The following is a 27,616-nucleotide window of genomic DNA, read 5'->3' on the forward strand; positions in this document are numbered from 1 at the left end:
TAGCTTAGTGATTAGGGGTATTTGGCTCATAAAGTTGTGAGTTTAATTCCTGGCAGTACGTTGCATCCTTGAGCAAGACACTTTATTTCATGTTGATCCAATCCATTTAGCTGCCAAAAACAAGTTGTACTTGTATTTCAAAGGGCTGGCTTTGTCACATTCTGTGTCATGCTGAATCTCCTTCAGAACTACATTAAGGGTATATGTGTCTGTGGAGTGCTCAGCCACTTACACATTAATTTCACTAGCTGGCTGTTCCATCAATTGGATTAACTGGAACCTTTGATGTCATAAACTGATAAGTGCCAGTTATAAATATTGTGCTTGTGTGTATAAGAGACATTACTTAAAAATGAAATGACTCTCGTGTAATTTTTTCAATCTCAAGATGAAATTTCAGTAAATAAATGGTACTGACTGCACATGGTGACCCAGACATACAGAGATAAAAATAATGTTTTTTACAACAATTGAAGGCATTTTTAAGATTGATTTTCACCAGATTGGATTTTGAAATGCAAGGATAAGAAAATACATTTCAATCTGTAATGAACAAGGCAACTTCTCAAGTGGCTCAAACTACAAGAGGTAACAGCCAAATCTTTCTCAAATCGCACTCTATTAAAAAAAAAAAAAAAGAAAAAAAAATGAAGCCTCCCCGCTTCATTGGATAATGTGGTTCTAGATACACTATGTCTATAAAATAGGATGGTCACAACTGGAGTGCCTTTGGACATAGGTCTGCTCAATTAGGGCTAACTTGAGAACATTAAACAACATACTACACCTCAATAAGTAAGAGCTAAGCAAGCACCAATTGGTGCTCACACACTCAAAGAAAATCATGTTGAAGTTTATCACCATAAATTCCCAAAGGGTTGAAATGGTTTTGTTAGAAGTTACACTGACATTAGTTCTAGCAAGGGACCAATGACAGTTGACCTGCACACTACATTAGTCATCATGAAAAATATCAGAACTTAGAACTGCCAAACAGCCAATGTTTGATAAATCTAACTTAATCCTCGAGTAATAACAAAGGTTATCTTTTTAGTGTGGTTACATGAAATTTTAGGAATTTGATAAGATTTGAACATTATTTGTAGAAAATTTATTACCAGCAAATATCAACTATTGTGTTAAATAACTGATAAAACTCTAAAAGTTAGGTGCTTTGCTCAAAAGCAGAAGACAATGGTAATTTAAGATTTTAACCTCATTTTAGTGCCTCGTTTATTATAGTAAAACTGAGCACTTTTCTTATGACCATCAGCTAAAACTATCAGCTGGAGTGCTATGTTGACATTCTTAAATACGATATTTACTTTACCAAATATTTACAAAGTTGAAAAACAAAGGAGCTGACTGACTTAGTATTTTTTTATTCTATAAAAAAAAGCAGTATTGTTACCAGTACTTTTGATTGCAAAAGATGTGTAAACATTGTAATCTTCTCAATGAGACAAAAAATAGGAAGAGTGAACTTAATGAAGTGGCTCAATCAAGAATTGAAATAGTGTTGCATACACAACATTTTGGAAGCTCACTACCACTTTATAATCCAGGTTGGAATATAAATTCAGCATAGAAGCAAAACAATCGAGTGGTTATAGTATAAAGATGCTAGTTCATAGGCTTTGGTTTCCCAATCCATTGCTAAAGTAAATGGATATTTAAGAAGTACATCAGTTACCTATCTGTTGGGAAGATATTCCAGATATTTGGGAATGTTGAGATGAGGTGTAATTTATCACATTACTTGGTGAATGTAATAAAATTGCATGTAAATTAAATAAAATCATAAAAGATATAAATTTAAAATAATTTTTGGAGTGGGGAGACAAAGCCATATAGCTTTAATGATAAAAAAAAAATTATTTGCTCATAAAAGCTTTACACTTATCTAGTTGGCAACTCACAGGCCAATTTATCATCATAGCTTTATCAGCCCCAGAAGGATAAAATACAAAGTATGTATCCTCATCTACAAAATATGCTTTTGTATCTAGTTAAAAGAAAATGTAGTAGCAAAAATAGAATGTTCACAAAGTAGAAATTTAAACAAATTTTAATTATCGATGACAACACACAAGATTATGTAATCTATTGCATATGAAATCATTATTTTGTGAAGATAGTTGTGACGTCTGCGCTTTAAATATAATTATTTTTATTGCAACATGAATGACCAAAAGCAGTGTTTATCATAAAGGAAACCTGTGGTGATTGAAAATTGGTGGGGTTAGGTAAATTGCTATATGCAACAAGCAAATTTTCCTAATATTTTACAGAGGGAAGAGGACTGGAATTTGTCTAGTTGAAAATCAATGCCATAAAAGATTCCTTCACAAGAACGGAGATTATCTCCCTTTGAATTGCTAGCTAGCATAGAGTCGTCATTCCAGCAATTCATTGAACCATGAAGGAGGCTTGCATGTGGTTACTCAATGTTATCTAAGACTATATTGGGTAATACTAAATTAGATATATGAAGATTGAAAAAAAGAAAAATAAAGAGTTCAAGTAAAAATCATATCTGCTTAATCTATCAAACCAAAAGCTAAAAAACTCAATCACAATAAGGGTTGCACAACACAACCTCCTCCTCCTCTTTCTCCCCTCATTTTCCCAGGATATCAATAAACTTCATGCTTTCTACCACCTTCTTTCATTTCTTGTATTCATATATTTCCTTTTTTTTTTTGAGGGTTTGTGGAGATGATTGGTTCATTTATGATCATATTCATTAGAAGCAGAGTATTATGGTGTCATTTTAGGTGACCATACTACTTCCTTTTCCACTTTTTAACAATGACAGAAGAGTTTTGTGGTTCACTATCCCTAACACTCATTAGTTGGGTGTGGATATGATTAAGATAATGAAATGTCATATTATGTGGAACAAATTTTTATGAGGATGATTCTGGAACATATCCAGCAATTGCTTCTGATTGAGAAAGAAATAGTATTATTCTAACATGTCAGATTTCATTGAAGCTATAAAGGATGTGGTTGCTATTTACACTCAAGTCAACTCTCATCTAGCAGACCTATATTCAAAAGGTATTCCAGACATGACCATCCTATCTTATTTCATATATGCTGTATATCCATAAAAGCCACATTATCTAATTTCCCCACCCCCAGCTTTCTTTTTAAAGATGGTAGTGTGTAATTTGAGGGAAACTTGGCCACTATTTCTATCATTTACCAGTTTTCTATGTATGTGATACAAAGGAAGATTTTAAGTGTATGCATTGACTGTTGGATGATCTGACATTGATGTGAATTTTAAGTTGTGACTTCTGGATATTTTATAAAAATATTTCAACCTGAGTAAGTAATGATGAATTTCTCAGTTTGAAATAGCAGAGCAGGCTTTGCTGACCATAGCTACCATGCTGAACAATAAGCTGTATCAGATGATAAATTTTGGAGTTAACTGTGTGCATGTGTGTGCACACATCTCCTGGTCTTGGCACCAATGATAGTTGTATATGAGTACCACTGTCACATAAATCAGTGTCATTCATTTCCAATATTTTGTGAGAACATGTCTGGCCATGAGGAAATAACTTGCTTGGAAATAGATGAGGGTGGTGACAAGAAGCGTATCCAGCTGCATGAAATCTACTTTAATAAACTCTAAACTCAATCTAACTCATGCAAGCATGGAAAAGTGGACATAAAAACACACACATATATATATATATATATATATATATATATGATAGTTACTCCTTACCATGAATAAATGTAATGATAATGACAATAGCCATATAATAATAATTGCTTTAGCAAATTACATTTAGTTTGTAGATAAGAAACAAAGTTCAAAACAAGCCATCAGTATGCAGCAATACTTTTAATTAGTCACCAAGTGAGTGATTTAGAAAAACTATTGGATATTTAATAACATATATATTCACACTTATTTATATAACTGACACAAAACTTTTTACAATCTATATCTAATCACTTATACAAACTTGCAAACTGCTTACATGTATGTGGGCACATTACATGTAGGCTTATAAGATAAGGGGAATACAAGGGCACACCAAAGGATGTTGAAGCCAGTTACAGAGCTGCCTTATACATTCTCGAAGCAAATGTATAACAAAGGAGTCTGTATGTGGTCACTTAACCTGCAAGAAATGGCAGTCAAATCACTCTCAAAATCACACACTACCATCTTGAAAGAGGAAAGGATACATTGGATAAGGCAGTGTTGGATGTTTCTAAGGAGATGGAATGGTCAAGGCTAGAATCTCTTAGATCATAGGCCTGTTCAATTCGATTGGCCTCAGGCTCAAAATCGACCTACCTACCTACTTACCAAGCTACCTAACTATCTACTTACATACCTATCTGTTCCAAACGTGGTTCACATATATATATTATCTTTCTCTTGTGTTTAGTCTTGAGCATACCTATAATTAAAGGCATTTCACCTATGATTATTGGCTCATTCTAAACTTCAACCACATGGTAATGCGATTTGAGGGAAACCTGGCTGCTATTTCTAGCAGGTCAAACAACATCTTAGAGTCATTCACAAACTTATTTGAGGGACAAAGAGAAAACAAAAAATAACAGTAGCATAATACTTAAATCTGAAAACTAATTTACAAATGATAGTAATTAATAAAAGAATACAGAATGCTCCGGGGGGGGGGGGATCCCTCCCATCACCACACTACTAGCCATATTTTGTTGATATTTATAATCAATGTCATAATACTCCCTCTATTTCTATATAAATATACTAATCCCTTTTAAGTCTTGCTAATTGAGAATATGCTTTGCTAAAGAGGTCTAATAAGACTGAAACATGCTCATTACTTCCACCAGTTAGCTATTAAGGACCAGGGCCAATCAATGTTCATTGCTTATATTGTCTCCCCCCAAAATTTGATCAATTGATCGTATTGGAGTCACCTGCCTTGCTTATTATCTTAAAATTTTTAAACACTCCTCATAGGAGTATTTCTTTCTTCTACTAATTACTTGGATAATCTCGGTCACTTGAAGTGAGTCTCATGTATGTAATATAGTGAGTTTTCCACTCATTATGTTACTTAAATGAGATCCTATCATATTTACATAAAGCAGTCGAAGCTGTGAAGATCTTTTATTTCTGTTTCACCACCAACAATAAGTCATTGCTTTTCTCTTTCTCTCACACTCTTTTTGTTCTTTGTTCTCTTTCATATTTTTACTTTCATTATTAAAGCAGACAGTTAAAAATTGATCATATTTTTCTCTTGTTTATATCCTTACTCTTTGTTTTGGGCAATTAACAAAACCTGTTCTTTGAAATGATGTTACTAATCAATCATGATAATAAGGAAAAAAAGAACAATAACGGTGAGAAACATGGGGGTGAAAAATGGAAATAAAACAAAAACAAAAAAAAAAGCAAACAAAAACTGAAGGCGGTTCTAATAAAAGATAAAATTACTTGATTACATAAATCAGAAGTTAATCTTACATGTAATAGATGAATATCTGCTATTAGTATCATAATCATTTCATTTTCACTTTTCCATGCTCATTTGCATAAGTTGGACAAAACTTTGTCAAAGTAGATTTTTCTTTGACTGGATGTTCTTCCTGTCACCAATCCTCAACCGTTTTTATGTATGAAAACTGTTTCTATTTCCTCTAGTCCTTTGAACAACAAAGGACCCAATGGCCAGACATGTTTTTTCAGGATTGTAAACAAATGATACTATTTGTATGATGGTGACTTTTGTATTCAATTAGCATACATTTATCATTTAAAAAAACGGGGAACACACAAACACATATATACAACAGGTTTCTTTCACTTTCCGTAAACCAAATTCTAAAACAAGCAGCTGAACCTCCTTCAAATCACAGCTAACTATCAAATAAGTAAAGGACACATTAGGCACTGTAGTCCTACATACCCCTAAAAGAAAGAAAAAAAAAAATGAAGAGATGGCCACAGCTGGAATGCCTTTGATCAATAGATCTGCTTGTATTGGAGTTGACCTGCAGCTAAAAACAACAGCAATGACTGATATAGAACTGATAACCTTTCAGATATGCAAAGTCCACAACTCCCAACTACATGCTAGTAAATGCCCTTGAGAAAGATATGATTGTCACGTAGTCACAATTTCAGTTTCCCTATAAACAAGTGGACTCTGCTTACATAAAACATTATTGATATCTTGTAACCTTGTGCATTGAGAGATTATGTTTGAACATGTCATTGATTGTATATAATATAACTGGAGTTATAGCTGAGTGGCTAATAAATCTGTTTTGCAATTATGAGGCCTCTGGTTCGATTCTACTGCTTGGCGTTTCAGCTAAGTGCTTTTACCATAGCTTCAGATCAGCCCAGGCCTTATGAGTGAACTTAGGTAGGCTGAAAATATATACAAACCTATTAGATGTACAAGTACCTATCAGTACTAGTAATTCAAAGATCCAGTCTTGTGAGACTGTGTCTTGCTGATTCTACTTGAAAATTACATTTAAGGGTACTTACTAATTCAATGAGTATGATTTAACAACTGGGAGCACACATGCCAGTTGATTTAACAACTGGGAGCTCATATGCCAAAATTCGCAAGAGGGTTCATCTCACATACATACATCTACAAAATTAATATATATTTATAAGATTATAAGATAAACTGATATTTTGTGATTGATCAGTAGTATAGGTTTCAATGAACTTGAAATAAATTTGAACCCAAGTCAATTGATTAATTATCGGTCTGTTTAGTTGCTGCATCACACTGCACCTCACATCATTCTTAGGATCCTTACTATCACCATACTCCTCAAACAAATATGATATGTAAAACTTGTAATGTTGCCAATAAATCCATAGTTAGACGGAAATATAGAATGTCATTGCCTTTTGATCAACAAACCTTCTCCATATATACTATCTGAACAGTGAGCCATATCTTTCAGCTGTCAAAGTTCTCTGCAGTTTGTTTGCTTTAATAACTAATTTACACAAGAAAATAGTGTCTGGGTGCTGTTGTTATTACTGCTCCTACTACTAATAATAATAATCAGAACAGGACTTGCTTAAGTAATCCTCCAGCTCCCTTCATCTGAGTCTTGTCTTATCACTTGTTAGTTATATTATCAGAATTGCAGGAAAACACCTGGCAACTAACTACACAGACATTAGAAATAGAATAATATTGGGTAAAAAAACAGACATCTTGAACACAGACTTTTCAATACTCAAACAGGGAAACAAGTTAGGTTATAACCCTCTGAATAGTATAAGATATAGATATGTAGGTGATTTCATTAACTAGTAGCAGCAATTGTAACTTGACTCAGCAAACAATGTGTAGATTGTACTAGGTGTGCCTGAGAAGATAAATGAGCTATGTTACATGTTTATAATTTGTCTCTCTTTCCCACTCATCACTGTTAGTGTTTAAAAATAAATGTAACAAAAAGAGGATGGTGAACTTAACAGGTCAACTGGAAATGAAGGAATACACTAAAGAATAAATCTAAAAAGAATAAAACAAATGATTTTACACAAACATTGTTAAAACTGGTATCATTGAAATTTCCAGGTTAGTTTTTCTACTTAATTTCCTGATAGCTCGATTGATATTCCTCAAAGCTCAGGTGATACTGACAATGGAGTATTGCTTTCACATATGGGGAAAGGCTACTGTTGTGCACACATACAGGTATTCAAGATTACATGCAGAAAAGGGACCACCCAACTTATGAGCATAAAGTCATTTACAGACACACTTCGGTCTCTGGGCCATAGGTGAGCTGTCTCCTTTCTTCTACCTTTACCAGTGCTATGACAGGTCTCTGCTCTTTGTAGCCGACTGGGCTCATACCACCCATGCTCAAGTATTCCTGCCCCATTTGTCTTCCCTCCTCATCATCACCTTTGTTGTATCCAACTCTCTCAGACCCTGCACAAATCACTATATGCAGCCCTTCCATCCAGTAACATCAGCCCTCTAGAACTCCCATCCTGCTAATATTTTTCCCAAAGGTGTTGACAAACGTAAGTTCAACGAGGGCCTGCAATAGCTATGGATATTGCCTCTTCTTCAAGACTCAGCAAGTGAGGGGAAAAAAAAGTATAAAGTGTCTGACTTTAGTAGATGAGACTGAAACTTAGAACTATGATCTCTTGCTTCAGTTCTTGAGCAGCCTTTCAAGAAACAAGAGATGTCCTCAAAATAGAGCTATGAAAACGAATAGAATCAGGTAAATTTGTGACATGATTCAAGCACCCCATCCCCTACAGATCAGTGTCCAGTCATAAAAATAATCAAAAGAGGTAGGTGTCTATGTGGTTAAAGAATGTATTGCAATTTGGATGGTGGAAAATATAGTTAACCGGCAAGTAAATAAGAGTTATGTAAATGTGGAACTTCAGCTTTAAATAAACCAGCAAATACAATATAAACACTGTGTACAGGATAATCACTCCCTGATTGAATGCCACAAGATTTTATGAACAAATACATGTCACAGTTTGTATGTTAAGTATGTGGTTATGTCACAAGAAAACATGACACAACCACACACATTTATTACCATTTAACATCTTTTTCAATGCTTCTATGAGTGGGATGTTTTGTTTATGCTCTTTGTTCCATAAAGTAAAGGAGAGGCAGTAGTTTTGGGTGGTGAGCTCAAAAGTAAGAGACTATGAACCTCACAAGCACACACACACACACACACACACACACAAATGCATAGATATACGTGAATGTATGCAGATACATAATTTTACAACTGTTTTTTTTTTCCCCCATACATACGAAGGTTACATGGTTTTTATTCACTGGCCCAATTTTTTCTTTTAGTCAATTGGAAGCTCATTTTGCAGCTAATTACTTAACTACGAAAGTAAGATTAGGGCTCTTGTTTTTCTCTTTGTCAGCTCAGTAAGTATGATAATATACCCTGATCCAGAATCATCATCATCATCATCATCATCGTCGTTTAACGTCCGCTTTCCATGCTAGCATGGGTTGGACGATTTGACTGAGGACTGGTGAAACCGGATGGCTACACCAGGCTCCAGTCTAATTTGGCAGAGTTTCTACAGCTGGATGCCCTTCCTAACGCCAACCACCATTTTTTTTTTCTCCTGCCATATACATCAATCTACTGGGTTAATGGACAAGATGCATTTCTCTATGTAATAGCATTATATTAATGAAAAGAATAAATAATTATTATTAATTGTGCATTAAGTGTACCTGAATATGTTATAAGGTTATGTTTTTACGTGTCTGTATACAGCTGTTGGTATTAATAGAGGTACATGAGAATATTTGAAATTTGTTGATATTATTTAAATCATCATCATTCTTTAATGTTCATTTTCCATGCTGGCATGGGTTGGATAGCTAGCTCTGATCAAACTGACTGACCCATGCCAGCATGGAAAACGGATGTTAAAGGATGATGATGATTATGATGATGGTGATGGTGATATTTCCTTTTCCCTATGGTCTTCCTCTTATGTTTTATTTGAATAACTGTCTGTTTTACAATCTAAATTCAAATCTGGTTTTAGTAGACATTACCTCATAACCTTCTGAAGTTGATGAAGTAAAGTACCAGACAACTACTGAAATCAATATAACCAACTGTAACTCCCCATCAATATGTGGTCCTCAACATTATTGGTACTCAAGGAGGAGAATTGGCAGATATTTTAGAGTGTCAGATAAAAAGCTTTGCAGTATTTGTTCCAGATGTTTATTTTTCAAGTTCAAATCCTACCAAAGTTACTTTTAGCCTTTCAATCTTTCAGGAGTTGCTAAATCAAACGCCAGTCTAAATATTAGGTTGATACAATCAATTGTTCCCTTCCTGCAAAATGTTTGACCTTGAACCTAAATTTTAAAAAGTGATTATTATTTGAGGTAGACAGCTGTATTTAGCTTGGTCTCTTTTGCATTCTGAGTTCAAATCTCAAAGTTAAATTTGTCTTTCATCCCATTTAGAACAAAAGGTCAATGAAACAAGTAGTAATAATGAACTAGGGTACATTCAATCAGCCATATCTCTACCTTTACTATCGTTTCCCCCTTGTTATTTTTACTACTATTATTACAACCATTGTCACCTTCAACCAGGATCATTATGAATATTATTATTATTATTATTATTATTATTATTATTATTATTATGGTGGCAAAATGCTTAGTGGCATTTTGTCTGTCTTTATGTTCTGAGTTCAAATGCCACTGAGGTCAACTTTGCCTTTAATACTTTCAGGGTTGATAAAATAAATACCATTTGAACTCTGGGGTCAATGTAATCGATTTAACCTCTCCTCCAAAACTGCTGGACTTGTGTCAAAATTTGAAATTATTACTATTATCATTATCATCACCATCATCAATAATAAAGACAACGAAAATTACCTAAGACTTCGACTGACATTATCTACTCAATAGTTATAGACAAAAACTCCACTTAATATCTAATATGCTTAATTAGAGAGAATATTGCATAACTGATATTAAATAACAATGAGAATCTGGCATACACTGATGAAGTGTGAGTGAAAGGTAACAATCAACCTTTCCCTCTCACACACTCCAACTAATCAAGCAGCCAGTGAACTAAACTAACTCTGATGTGAATACAAACATAACATCAAAAAAAGTCCCATACAATTCCTTATTGACACTGTTTGCCCAATGACATATAACTATGGTTTGTAATTGTCCAGTAATGTATACAGAGATACATATTTTTTGGGGTTTTTTTTTTTTTGTTGAAGGTAAGCAATATAAACATAAACTTAAGATTAAGAACATTGCACTCAAGTCCAAAAGTTTTCAAGGAAACAACACCTTAAAATCAATAACCTTGATTTCAGAGACAGCAAAGCAATGGTAATGAAAATACAAAAAAAGTCCACCATAAACTGTTATTCAACTCTTAATTGCTAATATTGGCTTAGAAAGGGGAGCAAGGAAGAAATTATGATGGGGGTACTCTCTTCAAACACCCCATACTGTATAATTTGGATGGGATTGTTTTACACGAGTCTAAGTAAATAGCTTACAGTAGTAGAGAACTTTTGTGGCAAGCAAATATTTTATTAAGCAATGTATGTTTGTTTGAAAAGCAAATCATTTATACATATATTTTATATCATTTGTTCATTCTTTAAACATCCATATTCCATACTATCATGAATTGAATTATATAACAAAAATACTTAAAAATAACGAAGAGAAGAATGTTAAAACAAGAAGAACAAACAAAAAAAGTTATCGAGGTAAAAGAAGTTTGGATTATAGTTTTTCTAGTAAACATTAGTAAATATTTGATGTTCTTATTCTGTGATATTTTCTAAAGCAGACACAATAAAAATCTATACCATGAGTAAAAGAATAGAGTGCCTAAAAGAGGGAAAGAAATAATGGAAAATAGCAAATATAAAATGGACCAGGGGGATTATTATACCTATTATGATATGGTTCAGTAGTTATGAATACCTGTGTAAATGTTGGATTGAGGTTTAATAGAGGTTTATGCAAATAAAATACTTGACCTGAGCTTGTGTGTATAAACGAATTAAGTTTATTGAGAACATTTTTATTTGTAATATCAATTTGTAAATACTTTCCCTTGTTGAAAAAAAAAACTGTATTAATCAATAATCAACTGTAATAATTACAAAAGTGTAATTGATTATTGATTACAAAATTTACAATGAAAATAATTACATTGGGGGTAATAATAATGTCCTAAATTCACTCAGTTGTTTGGTATACTAACAAAAATGTTAGTATCATGGAATAGTTCAGGGGTGACTTACACAACACTGCAAACTAAAATAGCTAGTCTGATTTAGCCATTAAGTGTTATATATCATTTTTCCCTCCTTATTACAGTTAAGTATAGAAATATAAATTGCTCATCTTATATCCTTTATTATATTAGTGGTGACAGAAAGAGCCAGAAAAGAGACTAAAGTTACATTGGGAGAAAAGTTATTGCACCTCATGCTTTTCAGTTCTGAGCTCAAATCCAGTTTGGATTGAATCTGACTTCTATTCCTTTCTACAAAACTTACATTAAAAAAAAAAAAAAAAAGAAGAAGTGATGTAATGATGTTGATTCAAACAACTGTATCCCACCACCTATAAAATTGTAACTATGTGGCAATACCTTAGAAATCATTATATATAACTGTGTCCATTCTCTTGTGCAGGTTTGAAAATCATTTGAATCACAGAAAGAAGGTATCTATTATGATGGTTAAGAAGAATTTAATGTAGATTGATAATTCAGGCATTAGAGAGTTAAAAAAGGGTTTGTAGCTTTCAGATCCTTTTAATATTCTGGTAAGTTGCTTAGTTGATAGATAGAAACTAAATTTACCAATTTTGCTACCATTTAACAAAAACTAATGTTCTCAACATACTTTGAGATCAGTTCTTCCTTCAAATGAAAAATTATTTCTGCCTGAAAATAAGAGGGGAAAAAAAACAACAAAAAACTATAAGAGTGTTAGCAAGCAAACACATACCTTCTTAGAAATAATTGCTTGTTCTAAACGACACTGCCACTCAAGTGACTGTAACCAAATTGTATGCCATCTTTTCTCCAGATTGTGGCTGACATCATGAAGTGATTCTGGAAAGGTGATAGATTGTTCACGAAACTTTTCTTCATTTTTTCCATTTTGAAGGCATTCACCAAGCTTAAGTACTGCTGAAACCACTCTCAAATGAGATTCTATGTCCTTTTGCAATATCTGAATAGAAACAAAACCAAGAAAAATATTTAAATATAGTTTTAAATAGTTGAAAAGAATACAGGAAAATAAATTTTATGCAATGTTTGATTCAAATTTATATACTCATAAATTCTCATGTGTCTCTATAAATAGTGGTTTCAAATTTTGGCACAAGGCCAGCAATTTCGGGGGGGAGGAGGCTAAGTCAGTTAGATTGACCCAACTAGTACTTATTTTATTGACCCTGAAAGGGATGAAAGGCAAAGTCAACCTTGGCAGCATTTGAACTCAGAACATGAAGACATGAAATACTGGCAAGCATTTTGCCTGGCATGCTTACAATTCTACCAGCTTGCCACCTTATGTGTGTCTATAAATACTAATAGCAGTGTACAAACTTATAAATACATTTCAAGTTTGAATCCTTTACATAAGCACACACACTTGCATTGCATTCCTTGATTCAGCACACTGATCTTCGCATGATTATTTGTTTTTTGTGATTATACTGAATTAATTAAAACAATCTGTATTTAAATTAATTTTCAATATATACATTAATATTCAATTAATCTCCAGAGACTCTAGATAGATTTAGTAAAATACTTGAAGCTGTATGTTTTGATGTCTATTGCTGTTTCGATTCAGGTCAGTCTGATTGACCTGGCCTATTATTAAATATTGGGTCATCCCATAAATAATGTGGTTTTTCCATTGCATGAACTAAAAGTCGGAGGGGGATGGGATAAACTATCTGCATCAACTTGCTATTAAAGTGGGTTGTAACTTTACCTTGTATTCATTCTTAGTGCAAGCTTTGAAGAGTGCAGTTCGATTTTAATAGTTATTGTTTCAAAGCTATAATGGAAGTGACAAAGGAGCATATTCGGCATATTTTGCTTTATGAGTTTAATAAAGGCAACAACGCAATGGAAAGTGGGAGGAATATTAATGAAGTATATAGGGATCAGACAATAAGAATAAGCCAGTGTCAATGGTGATTCCAGAAATTCCGAGCTGGAAACTACAGCCTAGAAGGTGAGCCTTGTCCTGAAAGATCTGTAGAGCTTCACAAGGACGTCCTGCAAACCCTGGTACAACAGAATCTGTAGGGTGTATTAACTTGAGAGAGATTCTAATTATAATTCAAATATGAGAACTTCAATATGGATGGTAATAGGTGGGCTGATATTAAATATATATTTATCCAAAGTATCAAAATCAGAATATTTGAGCTTCTATCATTTAGTAGTTTTTCTAGCAAGCATGTCAGTAGCACTACAATGACACTGACATTCAACAACAGACTACATGTATGGGTGTGTGTGTGTGTGTGTGGGTGTGTGTACATACATACATACATACATATATACATACATATATACATACAGGTATTAAGTCAATGTTAAGTTGAACTGATCTCGTTAAGTAAATGTCCTAATCTAATACTTGTGCAGTGCAAAAAAAAAAAAAGCCAAAAAGGGAAAAAAAAAAAAAGAGAAATTCAGAGAAATAAAATAACCTTGATCCATATAACATTTCAAGAATAAATGCCCGCTGTGTTAATAAGTGGAGATACAATACCTCTATGATCTGATAGGATAATTTTTAAGTAGATGAGAATTAAATACAAAAGTAATCATATTATTAAGCAAGTCTTACTAATTATTCTGCTTCAGTTCTCCAAGACAAAAAAAAAAAATAGTATAAATAAAATAAAATATCAAATGCTGGCGGTTGGATAAATGTATCCCAAATATTTCAAACATTGGAAAATATTTGTAAAAAAAATCTAAACTGGAGACGAGAAAGATGATGTAAGATGGCTGAAAACGTCTTTAGAAAAGAATAAAATGCAGGAAGATTCCAATTAAAGCGAGTTTAAAATTTAGAAATTTAGGTAGCCTTGTAGTTGAAGTATTAGTGTATATATAAAAAGGGGCTTCACTCACAGACACACTCCAGTCGCAGACGGACAAGCATGCTGTCTCCTTGCTCTGTCTTTTCTACAGCTATTATAATGGACTCTGCAACTTGGAGCTGGCCGAGCTTATGCTATCTACACTCAAGAATTTTTGACCACATGTCTTTCCTCCTCTTATATCACCTTTGTTGTGTCCAACTCACCTAAGCCCTGCATCATCATCGATTAACGTCTGCTTTCCATGCTGGCATGGGTAGAATGGTTTAACATGGAGTTGGCCAGCTGGGAGCTGTCCAGACTCCAATTGTCTGTTGTGGCATGGTTTCTATGGCTGGATGCCCTTCCTAATGCCAACCACTTAAAGTATGCTGGGTGCTTTTTACATGCCACTGGAATAGGTGCATTTGTGCAGCACCGGCATGGGTGCTTCTAATGTGGCACCTGCAAGGACAGGCCTGTATGTGTGAAAGATAGCGATTTTACTAACACTAATTGTTATATTTAGTCCTTCCTTGCTAAAATATCATACCTGGTCATGCCTTTAGTAGTCACTCCCTGATCATACTTTTAACTTTTAAAAAGGAACATCACTGGTGTCTATCTCAACTAAGAGAGCCCGAGAGGAGGCTCCAGATTCAGTAAAGGAAAAATAAAAAAAAAGAAAATGAAAACAAAATTAAATGTATAGCTAAACTGATATTTGTGTTGTGCGGGTGGCACGTAAAATACACCATTTTGAGCGTGGCCATTGCCAGTACCGCCTGACTGGCCTTCGTGCGGGTGGCACGTAAAAGCACCCACTACACTCTCGGAGTGGTTGGCATTAGGAAGAGCATCCAGCTGTAGAAACTCTGCCAAATCAAATTGGAGCCTGGTGTAGCCATCTGGTTTCACCAGTCCTCAGTCAAATCGTCCAACCCATGCTAGCATGGAAAGCGGACGTTAAACGACGATGATGATGATGATGATGACACTCTACAGGGTAGCTATGCAACTGCTATACACTATAACAGGGCTGACTTGGGGTTAAACAACACTATAATTAGCTATAGAGAAAAAAACAAAATCATCCTTACTGTTTTTTTTTTATGTTGAATTTTCCCCACACCAACCCCACCACTTTGGCATGGGTTGGGCTAGCTGACTGGAGTGAAATTTGAATTCAGACTCCAGAGAGCCAGAACAAATACCATGACACATTTCAGCCAGTGCTTTAATGGCTTGGCCCATTTGCTGTCTCTCAACTGACACTTAAGAGATCCCTAAATAATAACTACATAATTTGCTTTTCTTGAAATTAACCATTTGCCTGGTTAAAGAACCCCCACCCCCCACCAAAAAAAAAACAGGAAAAAAAACAAAAAAAAAAGAGTATAGAAAAGAAAGAAAAATTTTATTAGCTCATTAACTTGCAACAAATTTTCCCTTTCCCCACCCTTTAATCTTATCCATTAATGATGCCGCATTACATTCATGCTGATTTTAAAGCTCGTATTACTGCAGTTGTAAAGTTTTTGGAGTAAATGGTACTGGTACTATTATCCATAAAGTATGACTCAAGCATGTGAGTACAGGTGTACAAAATATAGCTATCTACATATAGTCCACCACAACTGTATATATATATATATATATATATATATATATATATATACACACACAATCATATATATAATGGCAAGCACACAAAATTCAAGTGTACACAAATGTACCAACGTAGGTATATGCAGGTGTAAAGAGAATAAAGCAAATACACATATGTTAAAGACTATTTACAAGTATATAAAGATTTGGAATTGTATACGAGCAACAATTCAACAACAGGTGTTCACCAATGCAGAAACATGGATATGCATGATCTAACAAAGGGTGTAATTCATGGATAGAAAACCTTGGTCTGACTTGGGGATAAACAGCAACAGCAACAACACTAGCAGATATGCAAGAGACATGTACGTGCAAATGTTATGCTAATACATATGCATCATCGTTCATCGTTTAATGTCCGCCTTCCATGCTAGCATGGGTTGGACGATTTGACTGAGGACTGGTGAAACCAGATGGCAACACCAGGCTCCAATCTGATCTGGCAGAGTTTCTACAGCTGCATGCCTTTCCTAACGCCAACCACTCAGAGAGTGTAGTGGGTGCTTTTACGTGCCACTGGCATGAAGGCCAGTCAGGTGGTACTAGCAACGGCCACGCTCAAAATGGTGTATTTTATGTGCCACTCGCACAAGAGCCAGTCCAGGGGCACTGGCAACGATCTCGCTCGAAAATCCCTAGAAGCTCGAAAATCCTTATGCACAGGTTAATTAATATCAATTAGGGAAATAGGTTTGTCTGAGAGGTAACAGAGTAGGTTTTTAGTTTTAAAAGTAAAATATAAAAGATTAAAAAGTTCAAGTGAAGATAATGAAATGGATTGTTGGGAAAAAATAGGCAGGGTGAAAAAGAAAGGAAGAGAGAGAGGGTTAAGAAAATAGGTGAGCGATAGATAATGAAACATTGGAGTAAAATAATGGGGGGGGGGGGGGAAATATCAGCTTATTTGATTTCAAAATGCTAAATTTAAATAAGGAGCTGAATATTAGATAGGGGCTGGGAAGAGAAATAGAGATGTTAAGAAAAACAGGAAGTGAAATGAGAGGAAGTTATGAAAAACAAGAAAAAAAAAAAAGGGTTAAAAGTGATTATAGTAAAAAGGGGAGGGGATATTTGCAGAACACCAAGAACAGGATCAATAAGTTAGGTAAGGTAGTAGAGGAGCAAGAAATCAAATATTGATAGAGTGATGATGATTGAGGTGGTAGGACAAAGGCCAAGGAAAGGATGTTAATTTAGGGGAGATGATACTAATAGTGAGGGTGGAGTTTGTTTTGAGGGGGAGAGAAGTTGCAATGATGAGGAAGAGAGTTGGGGCAGAAAGGGATGGTAGTTCTTGATAGAGAGTAATATTGGTAGTGGAATGATAATTATATAGAGAGATGGGAAGAATGGTAGTGATTATGATAAGAGGATGATGATGGCAAGGTATACTAAACCAATAGGTGTTTGTAGGGGATGTTACCAACTGGAGAGAGTGATGATGATGCTAATGATAACAGTTACGAAGATCAATTTATAAAAGGAAACCTATTTCGATTAAATTTTCATTGAGATAAAGAAGAGCCTTAAAGAGGAGTTAATCCAGCCCCCCATAATAAAACTCTTAATCCCACCCCCCACCACCATTACAAAGCTTATGTTGTGTAATCTGTGTGGGGGTGAGTAGATCAGGACAGTGATAAATTTATTAGCATTATGTACTAATTTTTTTCCTAACCTACTTGTAAATTTGAGATTTTCTGTTTGAGTAAGGAAGAAATCCATGGTTACATAAACTTCCTCTCTTTAAAATTTAAAATTAAAGTGGATAACAAGCAGGGCCATTTTTGGTAAACACCCACATAGAGATTTACATTTTGTTTCTTTTAGTTAGCAGGAAGGATCAGTGCTCATGACTTTAGCAGGCCTTGTAAGACAGGGGGGATCATTATGTTTGGTTTGAACATTTTCAACCCCACCCACCTTTAAAAAAAGAGCGGGAGGGAAATAGGAAAGGGAATTTTCAGAGGGACCAAATTTTGTAGAGAAAGGAATGGATATAATGCTTACTGGAAAGGATGAAAGTCACAACTTGCATTTGCTAATTCTCCTAAGTTAGTGGTGTTGATAACTCACTGATAAATCAATCAGGATCATTGAAATAAATAACTACTTAAATAAGTGATTGGCTTTTACACTATTGTGTGAGATGAATAAAATCACACAAATTTGTATACATATTTATGAGGGTGTATGTGTGTGTGTGTGCACATGAGAGCGGGAGACATAGAGAGAGAAAAAGACACAGGGAGTGAGAGGAGGCTAGGGTTAATTGTATGTAACTTCTTTTTCCACAGTGGTAATGGTTAGAAAGATTTTCATAACTGGCTATTGATGAAGGTCCATTACTCGAGGTAATCCCAAGTCACACAGAAAATGCAAATGGAGAAAGGAATCTTAAGTAAACTGCATTAGGTAAGTTCATTTACAAATAAATATTAGACCAAATGATTAGGTAAATGTAATACAAATTCCTGTCAGGAGTTCATTGCGTATAACAGAAATTAGGGTAATTAATGAAAAAATGAGAAAAGAGGAAGGGTTCATGGCAGACAGGTTTTGGTTTTAGTTATATATATTGCATCATAGTGCTGGTTTAAAATGAATTAATCTATATAGCATGGTTGTGTGGTTATGAAGTTTGTTTCCAAACCATGTAGTTTCAGGTTCAGTCCCATTGCTTGGCACCTTGGGCGAGGGTCTTCTGCTGTAATCTCAGGCAGACCAAAGCCTTCTGAGTGGATGTGGTAGAGGGAAACCGAAAGAAGCTCATTGGATGTATGTGTATGTGTGTTTGTGTATTCTTGTTTTGACGTCAGGTAATAGTTGTAAATGTGTGTTGCTGTCATACAAGCAGTGTCGTTCGTTTCTGATATTCTGTGAAAACATATGACTATGGGGAAAATATTACCTTGCTTAGAAACAGGTGAGGGTGAGCAACAAGAAGTGCATCCAGCAGTAGAAAATCAGCCTCAATGAATTCTGTTCAAGCCATGCAAACATGGAAAAGTGTATGTTAAAATAATGGCGATGATGATATATACTCCAAGCTTGGAATAGGTACTATTATAATTTTCAAGATAAGTGGTTAGTACTAAAAAGATTTTTCAGCAGTACAAGAAAAAAAAAAAAGAAACCTCTTCATCTCTCAATGTTTTGCTGAGCAACCAAAATGTATTAGGTTTTTACGATGTACAAAGTCATTAGGACATTGGCCAAATGACTGAGGAGTTGTTTATAGTCTATTTCTAGAAGCTCAAACTACTAAGATGTATGTGATGAGGTGGTATTGTGAAGATGAATTGTCCAGACCTGTAAGTAACAAGATATATTGTTTGTTACTGTATAGCCTCAATTCAGCTCTGATCAAGTAGATCTTTGACCAAGAGTGCCATAACTACTCCCTCTATTTAGGACAATATTATCCTAACAAATCCTTTAAGACATTTTTATGTCTGCTTTTCCATGCTACCATGGGTTAGATGAATACACATTATTGAGACACTGTTATACCACCATAGCTGTTTTTCAAGTAAAGTAGTTTCCATTCCACTTGTCTTTGAAAGTGCAGAGCTAATGGATGGATGATTTACTGACAAGGTAATATTAGCAAACTATACTGCTTGTAAATGAGCAGTTTTTCACACAAAGCACAGATATAAACATTCAAACAGAAACACACATAAAGAACAATTTGAGGATCACAGAGGCTCCTTTGCTGGCCTAAGGAATGTTGAATAACTGTCAAAGTACAGTATTAGTTTAAAGCAGTGGCTCTCAACCTGGGTCCATATAAGATGGGGGGGGGGGGTCCATGTAACAAAATAGTAAATTGGGGATCCACAATAATATTTTAAGAGCTCATGAAAAAGTGTTCCTGTAGATGTGTGTATACTGCAAGAAACTAGGTTTATTTTTCAAACAGTTTACATACTTCAACATACACAAGTTAATATGTGAAAAACAAATCAGGAGTATTGGAGGAAGTTTCTATAAGACAAATTTTAAAAAAATTGAATGTCTACTGGGGAGGGTGGTGGTGGTTCCACCAGAATAAATAGTAATCAAAGGGGGTCCATAGATAAAAAATGGTAGAGAACCCCTAGTTTATAGTGCTTAAAACAGTAACACAGGCACTATAGCAAGCCTGAAACCTTTACACAGTTTTATGCATTTAATGGTCTCAGTGATTGGACTGTGGACATGGTCCTTCAGGGGTTTAGTTGACTATATCAACTCCAGTACCTAATTCAATCTGTAACCTCTTTCATGAACTGCTAAGTTATAGAACACAAAAGGGTACAACATAAAACAGTATAATTTTTTTATATGCAGTGTAAGCATAAGTGCATACACATCTATCTAACTATTTATCTACCTACCTACCTCCCTACCTACACACACCCCATATATACACAGACATGAAGGACTTCCACACTTTCCAAACTATCAAATTTCACTCACAAGTAATTACTAAAAAAGAAAAAAGAACTATTTTTAGCTTTCCTCTAAAAACAATTTTGAGGTCACCCCCACCCTGGAGAACATGTCATTTTGACAACTGAATAATCATGATCATGACCTTGCTGGCTTTTATTCAGCTTCAGTGTAGTCAGAACCACAATCTCAATAAGACCCATGCGTGCATATGTGTGAATCTCTCTCTCTCTCTCTCTCGCACACACAAACATACATACACAACAACTACTACTACTACTACTGCTACATATCCAGAATAAATAATGATCTGGTGGTTTAAGTGGATAAGGCAATTAGTGCATAAGGAAAATGTAGTTGATATTGTTCTTTAACTACAAGCCACCCTGATTTAGCAGAACTCTGATTGAAGGCATTCAAGGTGTGACAATTCCATCTTTGTACAGAACAGTGTGACAAAAGGACAACATTATCCATTATGCTCTTCCCTTCACCAGACAGTAAAGTTTGATTTGAGGATGATCTGACTGCTATTCCTAGCAGGTTGAGCGACTAAGTAGTACCCCACTTCCACTTCTCATTATTAATTAGCATGGAACATATGAATTAAGCTTGGACAATGGTGATCACACATATATGCAGAAATGTATATACAATTAGATAAACACAAGAACGTATAGATGTATATTGACTATAAAAAGACCATTTACAATATCAGAATATGCATTATTGATTATTAATTACTTGTATTCCTCCCACTCCAGACAAAAAATTAGCATAGAGATGAAAATTGATTTTAGGTTTAAAAAAAAAAATGCGGAAGTATTTATTAAGTCTTCAAACTTTTATACGGTCAAAATATTAGCAATTAAATTCAGTGACATGTAAAAACTAATCTAGCCACAGAGAGAGATTAACAAATGCTCTAATTCTGCCACAAAACCACTAAACCTCTTTCAAACCTATCACCCAGCTGCATATTGTCACCCAAAAATATTCCAGGAAAAGCAAACAAAGAATGTAAAATGATTGTCATCAAATATAAGATGGTCATTGTTATAAAAAACTTCATTAACTGTTGAACTTACTAACTTTAGGAGTAAGAGAGGTATATTAAAGGGGATTTAATTGTAAATTTTAGCAACAAATAGAAAATGACATCTTCAAGGATTAAAATGAAAAGAAAAAAAAAAAAAGAGAAACATTTTAGTTTAATTCCGATTTAAATATTACCTAATTATTTGAAAGTTGCCTCTGAGGAGCGGAGGCAAATCCTAGTACAATAAATATGATGTCACTCACTGCTTCAATTTAAAGCCGATTTAAAAAGGCTTTACTTTTTCCTTTATATTACTACTTAAACAAATTTAAGAGAAAAAATAATTATCGCATTAAATAAATCTAATTATTACAATAAATTAATTACATAATTGAGCAGACAACAATAACAAAAATATCCATATCGATTTAATTTTCTTATATATACACATATATATACATATATATATATATATACACACATATATACATATATATACACACATATATACATACACACACATATATATACATATATAAGTAAATGTGAAATGAATGCTCAACACCACATTGGTGGATATGTAATTTCTTGATTTGTGAATTAAGGCTACCATTGGTTTCATGTTAAGGAAAGTAAGAAAATACCCTAGTATCTTAATTTTTCAAGCCAATCACATGGAGAAAGGTATTTGCCTCCATTTTGGAAAACAGTCTTCTATATATATGTGTGTGTGTGTAAATATAGGTCTTGTCCTAACTAAACTGAACCAATGAAAGAGATTCATATAATTCTCGTCAAATTTTACACTGACTTTAACCCTTTAGTATTTAAACTGGCCATATCTGGCCCAAATATTCTTCCTGTTTATTGTTCAAACTGACCAGATCCAGTCTCTCACACTGCTCTACAATATACAATTATATTATTAAAATCTCAAAGCTACATTTAATACAATGTGAAAAAATGTAAGCATTACATTTGACAGAGTAATTTTAGCACAATGTAGCCTATATCAGAATAAGTTCAACCTAGACACTCACCCACAGAACATATTTAGAAATACCCAAAGTGCTGGACTTGTGGGTTACTTATATAGTTTTCAAATTGGTGATCAATAATATCATTGCTCACTTTATTTCTGTTGTTGAGAGAAACAAGGGAGTATCTATACCTCAGTGTAGAACAAAAATTGGTTTATATCCTTCGCTGACAAGGATCAATCAGCAGACACACACATATGTATATATGTACACATTTGCTCCTTTGTTCAACGTTGTTTTTCTATACCAGCTTTGGTTGGGACCATATTTGAAGTAGCAATTTATGACCAGATGTTCTTCCTGTCACTAAAACCCTTACCTGTTTCAAGTAAGGGATTATTTATTCTATTGGTTATTTTGAAAGTGCAAAGTGGACTGGTCATGCATGACAACAAGGAGTGTAAACATCATTCACCGTTTCACTTAAGCAAAGCTATGGGATGTTCATGCACATCTGTGTGCATGTGTGTGTGTGTGATATACTTCCTATTATATGTGCTTACCAAATTCAATCATAAAGCATTGCTCAGTACAGGGCTATAGAAGACACTTATACAAAATGCTATGCAGTGAGACTGAACCAAAAATCATGTCGTAAAGTGAACTTCTTAGCCATACAAGCTAATCTTTAAAAAAAATATTTGATAAGGTCATTTGTTTCATGGGTTGAATTGTAGGTATGTTATTTGAAGTGTTACAATGATGTCTGACATAGGAAAGTGTGTATATGTGTGTTCACACACACACACACACACACAAAGGCTTCTACATGGTCTATCAAATCCCACTCACATGGTACTGATTAACCTGTGACATGACAGAAGACACTTGCCCAAGGTACCTCTTAACCTCTTAACCCCAGAGCCATGCCTGCAGGTCAATACAAGCCTTTCAATCAGTTATCAAATGTTTGTACAAACAGTTCCACTACTATAAACTGGAGAACAAAAACAACTACTACAAACTTGTCACATGTTATATGTGACAGTTCTGATGTCAATGCATGAACTAAAAATATTTACATAATGATAGTGCATGCACACACACATACTGATGTTTCATGAAATGAATTTTTTCTACATCTGATGAAACAAAATTATAAGTATGTTTATTATAAATCTCCTGGCTATAACAGAGTACTTTAAGACTGACTGACTGTGGGAACTTCTCTCTGTAAGTTAATGACAGAGTTCTCATGGCTGAACCAGTCAAAAAAAAAAAAAAAAAATTAGAGAAGAAATTCTAAATATGGAAGCAAAACCTAAAACCAAGAGGCTTCTTACTTCCACCACAAGGTGGTCCAGTTCTTGTTGCTGTGGCTTGTATGCCTCAATGGTCCTGAAAGATATGCCAGCAGAGTGCAACCTCCTGACAGAGCCTCTCATGTTGGACATGTCAAGAACAGGGGTCAGACTAATATGAATCACCTCTTCCCAGAGGTAAAAATGGGTTTGTGTAGGTTTGACACGCTTGCCTAGAAAAAAGCAAAGCTACAGAAGCATCAAAGCCAAGAATAGTGGAGAAAGTTGTTGGTGGCTTATGATCCATAGGAAGAGAACTAGTGGTAAATAAGAGGCCTTAAGGACTTAACTACCATCTGAAATGTTGAGAAGTAGGTAGCAATTCCATATGGTGTACTTTATGTTAACTATGACCACACAAAAAAATGCAGTAGGCTCACAGGCAAGCAAGGAGAAAAGACTTTGTATGTATCATATGCACAAGAGCAGTTGAAGCGAGAACATTGATGAAAACTCATTCATTCAAAGTAAGAACAGGGTGGAAAACATTTTAGTGATCCATTACTTGTTGGCAGCAGAGGGTGAGTGAAAGGTAGATTGTATGATGCTTGTGTGCATACTGCATGGTAGTGAAACACATGATGATATGTGAAAGAAACAGTAGAGAGCATGCTCTGTTGGATATGAAATGCAAGTGTAAATGCATGGACATATGATGTATATGGAGGTTGACAGCTGGGTAAAAAAAAATTATCAAATAAACCATGTGAGAGGAACCTGTGGAAAACTGTAGACATGGTAAGAAGTGAAGGCTAATCTCAGGAGACTGAAATACTTAAGGGAGAAGTAAGAAACTGTGCTGGAGAAGAACTGTCCAATGCATGCAAATCTAGAAAAGCAGATGTGAAACTCTGATGATGTGCAGAGGCAGATGCCTCATAACTTTGTATCTTTAAGAAATATTCTCAGATATCTCATGTTCATCTCCGACCATGTATATTTTTTCAGTTTGTTTTTCTAAACAACATATAATTTTCCTTGAAAATTATTGTTCTTAATCTTGCATATTAGGTATATTAATTGTACTTTTCACACATGGGCTACTTCTATGGCCTCTGATGTTAGGGTTGAACATATATCTGATGTATCTGCACCTGAAAAACTTTCTTTAGGAGTAGGCCTGAAGTTTTTTGTTTTTCTTCCCCTTTTTAAGACCAGCAGTTGCTCATGCAGGATATCTCCCCTTTTCATGTTGCTAATGTTATTCAAGGAAAAGGCAAGGGCTGATACAGTTTGTCACCAGCGTCATCACAGGTAAACACAATATAAGGAACTGAACAAATATTAATGATTCTACCAATCAACAGTCTGAGGTAATTAAGAAAGTATATAGTCCCATCATTATTTTATTTTAGTGCAAATCTTAAGAGTGATATAATGTGGCAATAAGTTCAAGTTAATTGCTCTTTATACTCCTGGGGTAAAAAAAAAAATTCCACGAAAGCATTCTCCAATGGAGTCATGCCAATCTTATTTCCTTCAACAGCACAAAGACATAATCACTGGATAATCACACCTCATCTATCTTCATGAGTGGGGGTAAATTAAAAACAAGCGCTTAGAACCTTCAAGAACATTTCAAATGCTAACCATCACCATCACTAAGATATCTCCTAGTGAATGCACACCCTCAACATAGCAAAGATTTCATCTGAAAGACTAGCCTTCTACTAAACTAAAAATATATTGGCTACCAACAATTACTAATCCTTCACCAAAACACAGGTGAGATCCATATTTGAGAACTTTTCCCACGTCTGGAATGGTGCAACTGTTATTACACACACAGACATACATCCCAGACTGTTTAAAGAACGGTTACTTGATTGACTGGTATTAAGTCAGCCACAGAGACAAATCCAACATCTGGCCCAAAAACAAGCTGTATCTTTGCTCTGCCTTTTATACCACTATTACATTGGCTTCTGTTCCTTATAGTGGGTTAGTCTTGTGCCATCTGAACTCAATCTTCTCTCCTCTCCTTGTCATCCATACTGTAACCCCACTCCAGGTCCTACATAAACCAACATATCCAGTTCTTCCTTCTTGGAATGTCAGTCCTTTGGAAATCCTTTATACAAATTTCTTCAGCAGCTGTTGAATTAGAACAGTTTAACCAGAATGTTCAACAGCATCAATCTCACTAGTTTCAGAGGAATGTTAAAGCCAAAAGTACACCCACTTCCTCTGTATTAAATTAAGATACAGAAAATATGAAGAAACGAGGTTACCAAGCATATGAACCAACCGGTTTAATCAACAAAAGAAATCAATACATTGTTAGTTCCCCCTCCCCCCTCAACACCATTATGTTTCCAGCATCTTATTAAGACGCAACTAATCTTATTACAATACTCTCTTATCTTTAATCCTTTTCTCGAGCATTATTACTACTTCTACCAATCTGTAACTCTCCTAATCAAGTTTACAAATGTTTTCTGAGTAAATAAGTTACACACATCATTCAAATGTTTTAAAATGTTTAAATAAGTTACACACATCAGAAGCAAAATGCAGAAGTGAAATGACATATCACAACATTAAAAACTATGAAAATCTCTCTATAAGTAGAAAGTAAAAACTGAAAAAAAAAAAAAAAAAAAAAGTAAAAGGAAAAATCTAAAATACAATGACAATAAATAAAATATGTAATGATTTGCTTTGCACTTGATATTTCAATTTAGCATGAATATATCTGATTGTTTATAGCTTCAATTTCAAAATTAGGACAAGTATAATTTATATAAACAATATGCAATGGAATTGCATCAGTGACCAGGTTGCAGTTGGTGCAAAGAAAATTTTGACACCAAATACTCAATATTCAATTGTAGTTAACATTCTTTGTGTTTTTGAATGCTTGATATGCATCTACCATGCTGCGATTGAATCACCTGCCTGGCAAGTACATCTCCAAAATAATATGGTGGAGGGAAAATACCGCTGAGAATTCCATCCTACATAATAAATCCAAATACAGTAGGACTACACATGTTTGAAGTAGGAGACTACAAAGAGTTGAACCGACATGACGCATGCAAATTAGAAGGCAGAATGCATGCTCCATAGAGTGAACTAAGAGTTTGGCATCAGATCCATTCAGCCATGATGTATATTAATACAAACAAATCAAACCTAATGTTTTCTGGAGTCTAGCCACATTTTAATGTAAAACTATATATTTACATTCAATAATCTTTATTTTTTTCATCTGACTTAGCTTTTTTCATAAAATTTCAAATAAAGTAGTATTTTTTCTTTATATAACTGCCTAGGTCAAATCATCTTCCACTTTCAGTATGGTTATTTTTTTAAAGTTTACAGAACCTCCCATGCTGCATTGTGTATATTTTATTGTTATCTCTCTCTCTTTTTCTGTTTTTTTTTTTTTACATTTTAAACAAATGCTAGGGGTTTTTGACCACTAATTGTGTGGATAATCTCAGTTAATCAACTCTCTATATT

The 27,616-nt window shown here is 34.4% G+C and overlaps 1 protein-coding gene across 3 annotated transcripts in view; it reads right to left on the bottom strand.

The window, feature by feature from the left end:
• LOC106877836 (uncharacterized) overlaps nucleotides 1–27,616 on the bottom strand; it is a 205,274-nt gene that overhangs the window by 54,157 nt on the left and 123,501 nt on the right. For all 3 annotated transcript variants that reach the window (XM_014926867.3, XM_014926868.3, XM_089349771.1), the window contains one exon: nucleotides 12,554–12,781. In XM_014926867.3, coding sequence (XP_014782353.1) covers nucleotides 12,554–12,781 — 228 coding nt within the window. The remainder of the gene's footprint in view (nucleotides 1–12,553; nucleotides 12,782–27,616) is intronic.

Source organism: Octopus bimaculoides, chromosome 3 (genome assembly GCF_046866305.1).
Source record: "Octopus bimaculoides isolate indiv1 chromosome 3, ASM4686630v1, whole genome shotgun sequence".
NCBI classification, from domain to species: Eukaryota; Metazoa; Mollusca; class Cephalopoda; order Octopoda; family Octopodidae; genus Octopus; species Octopus bimaculoides.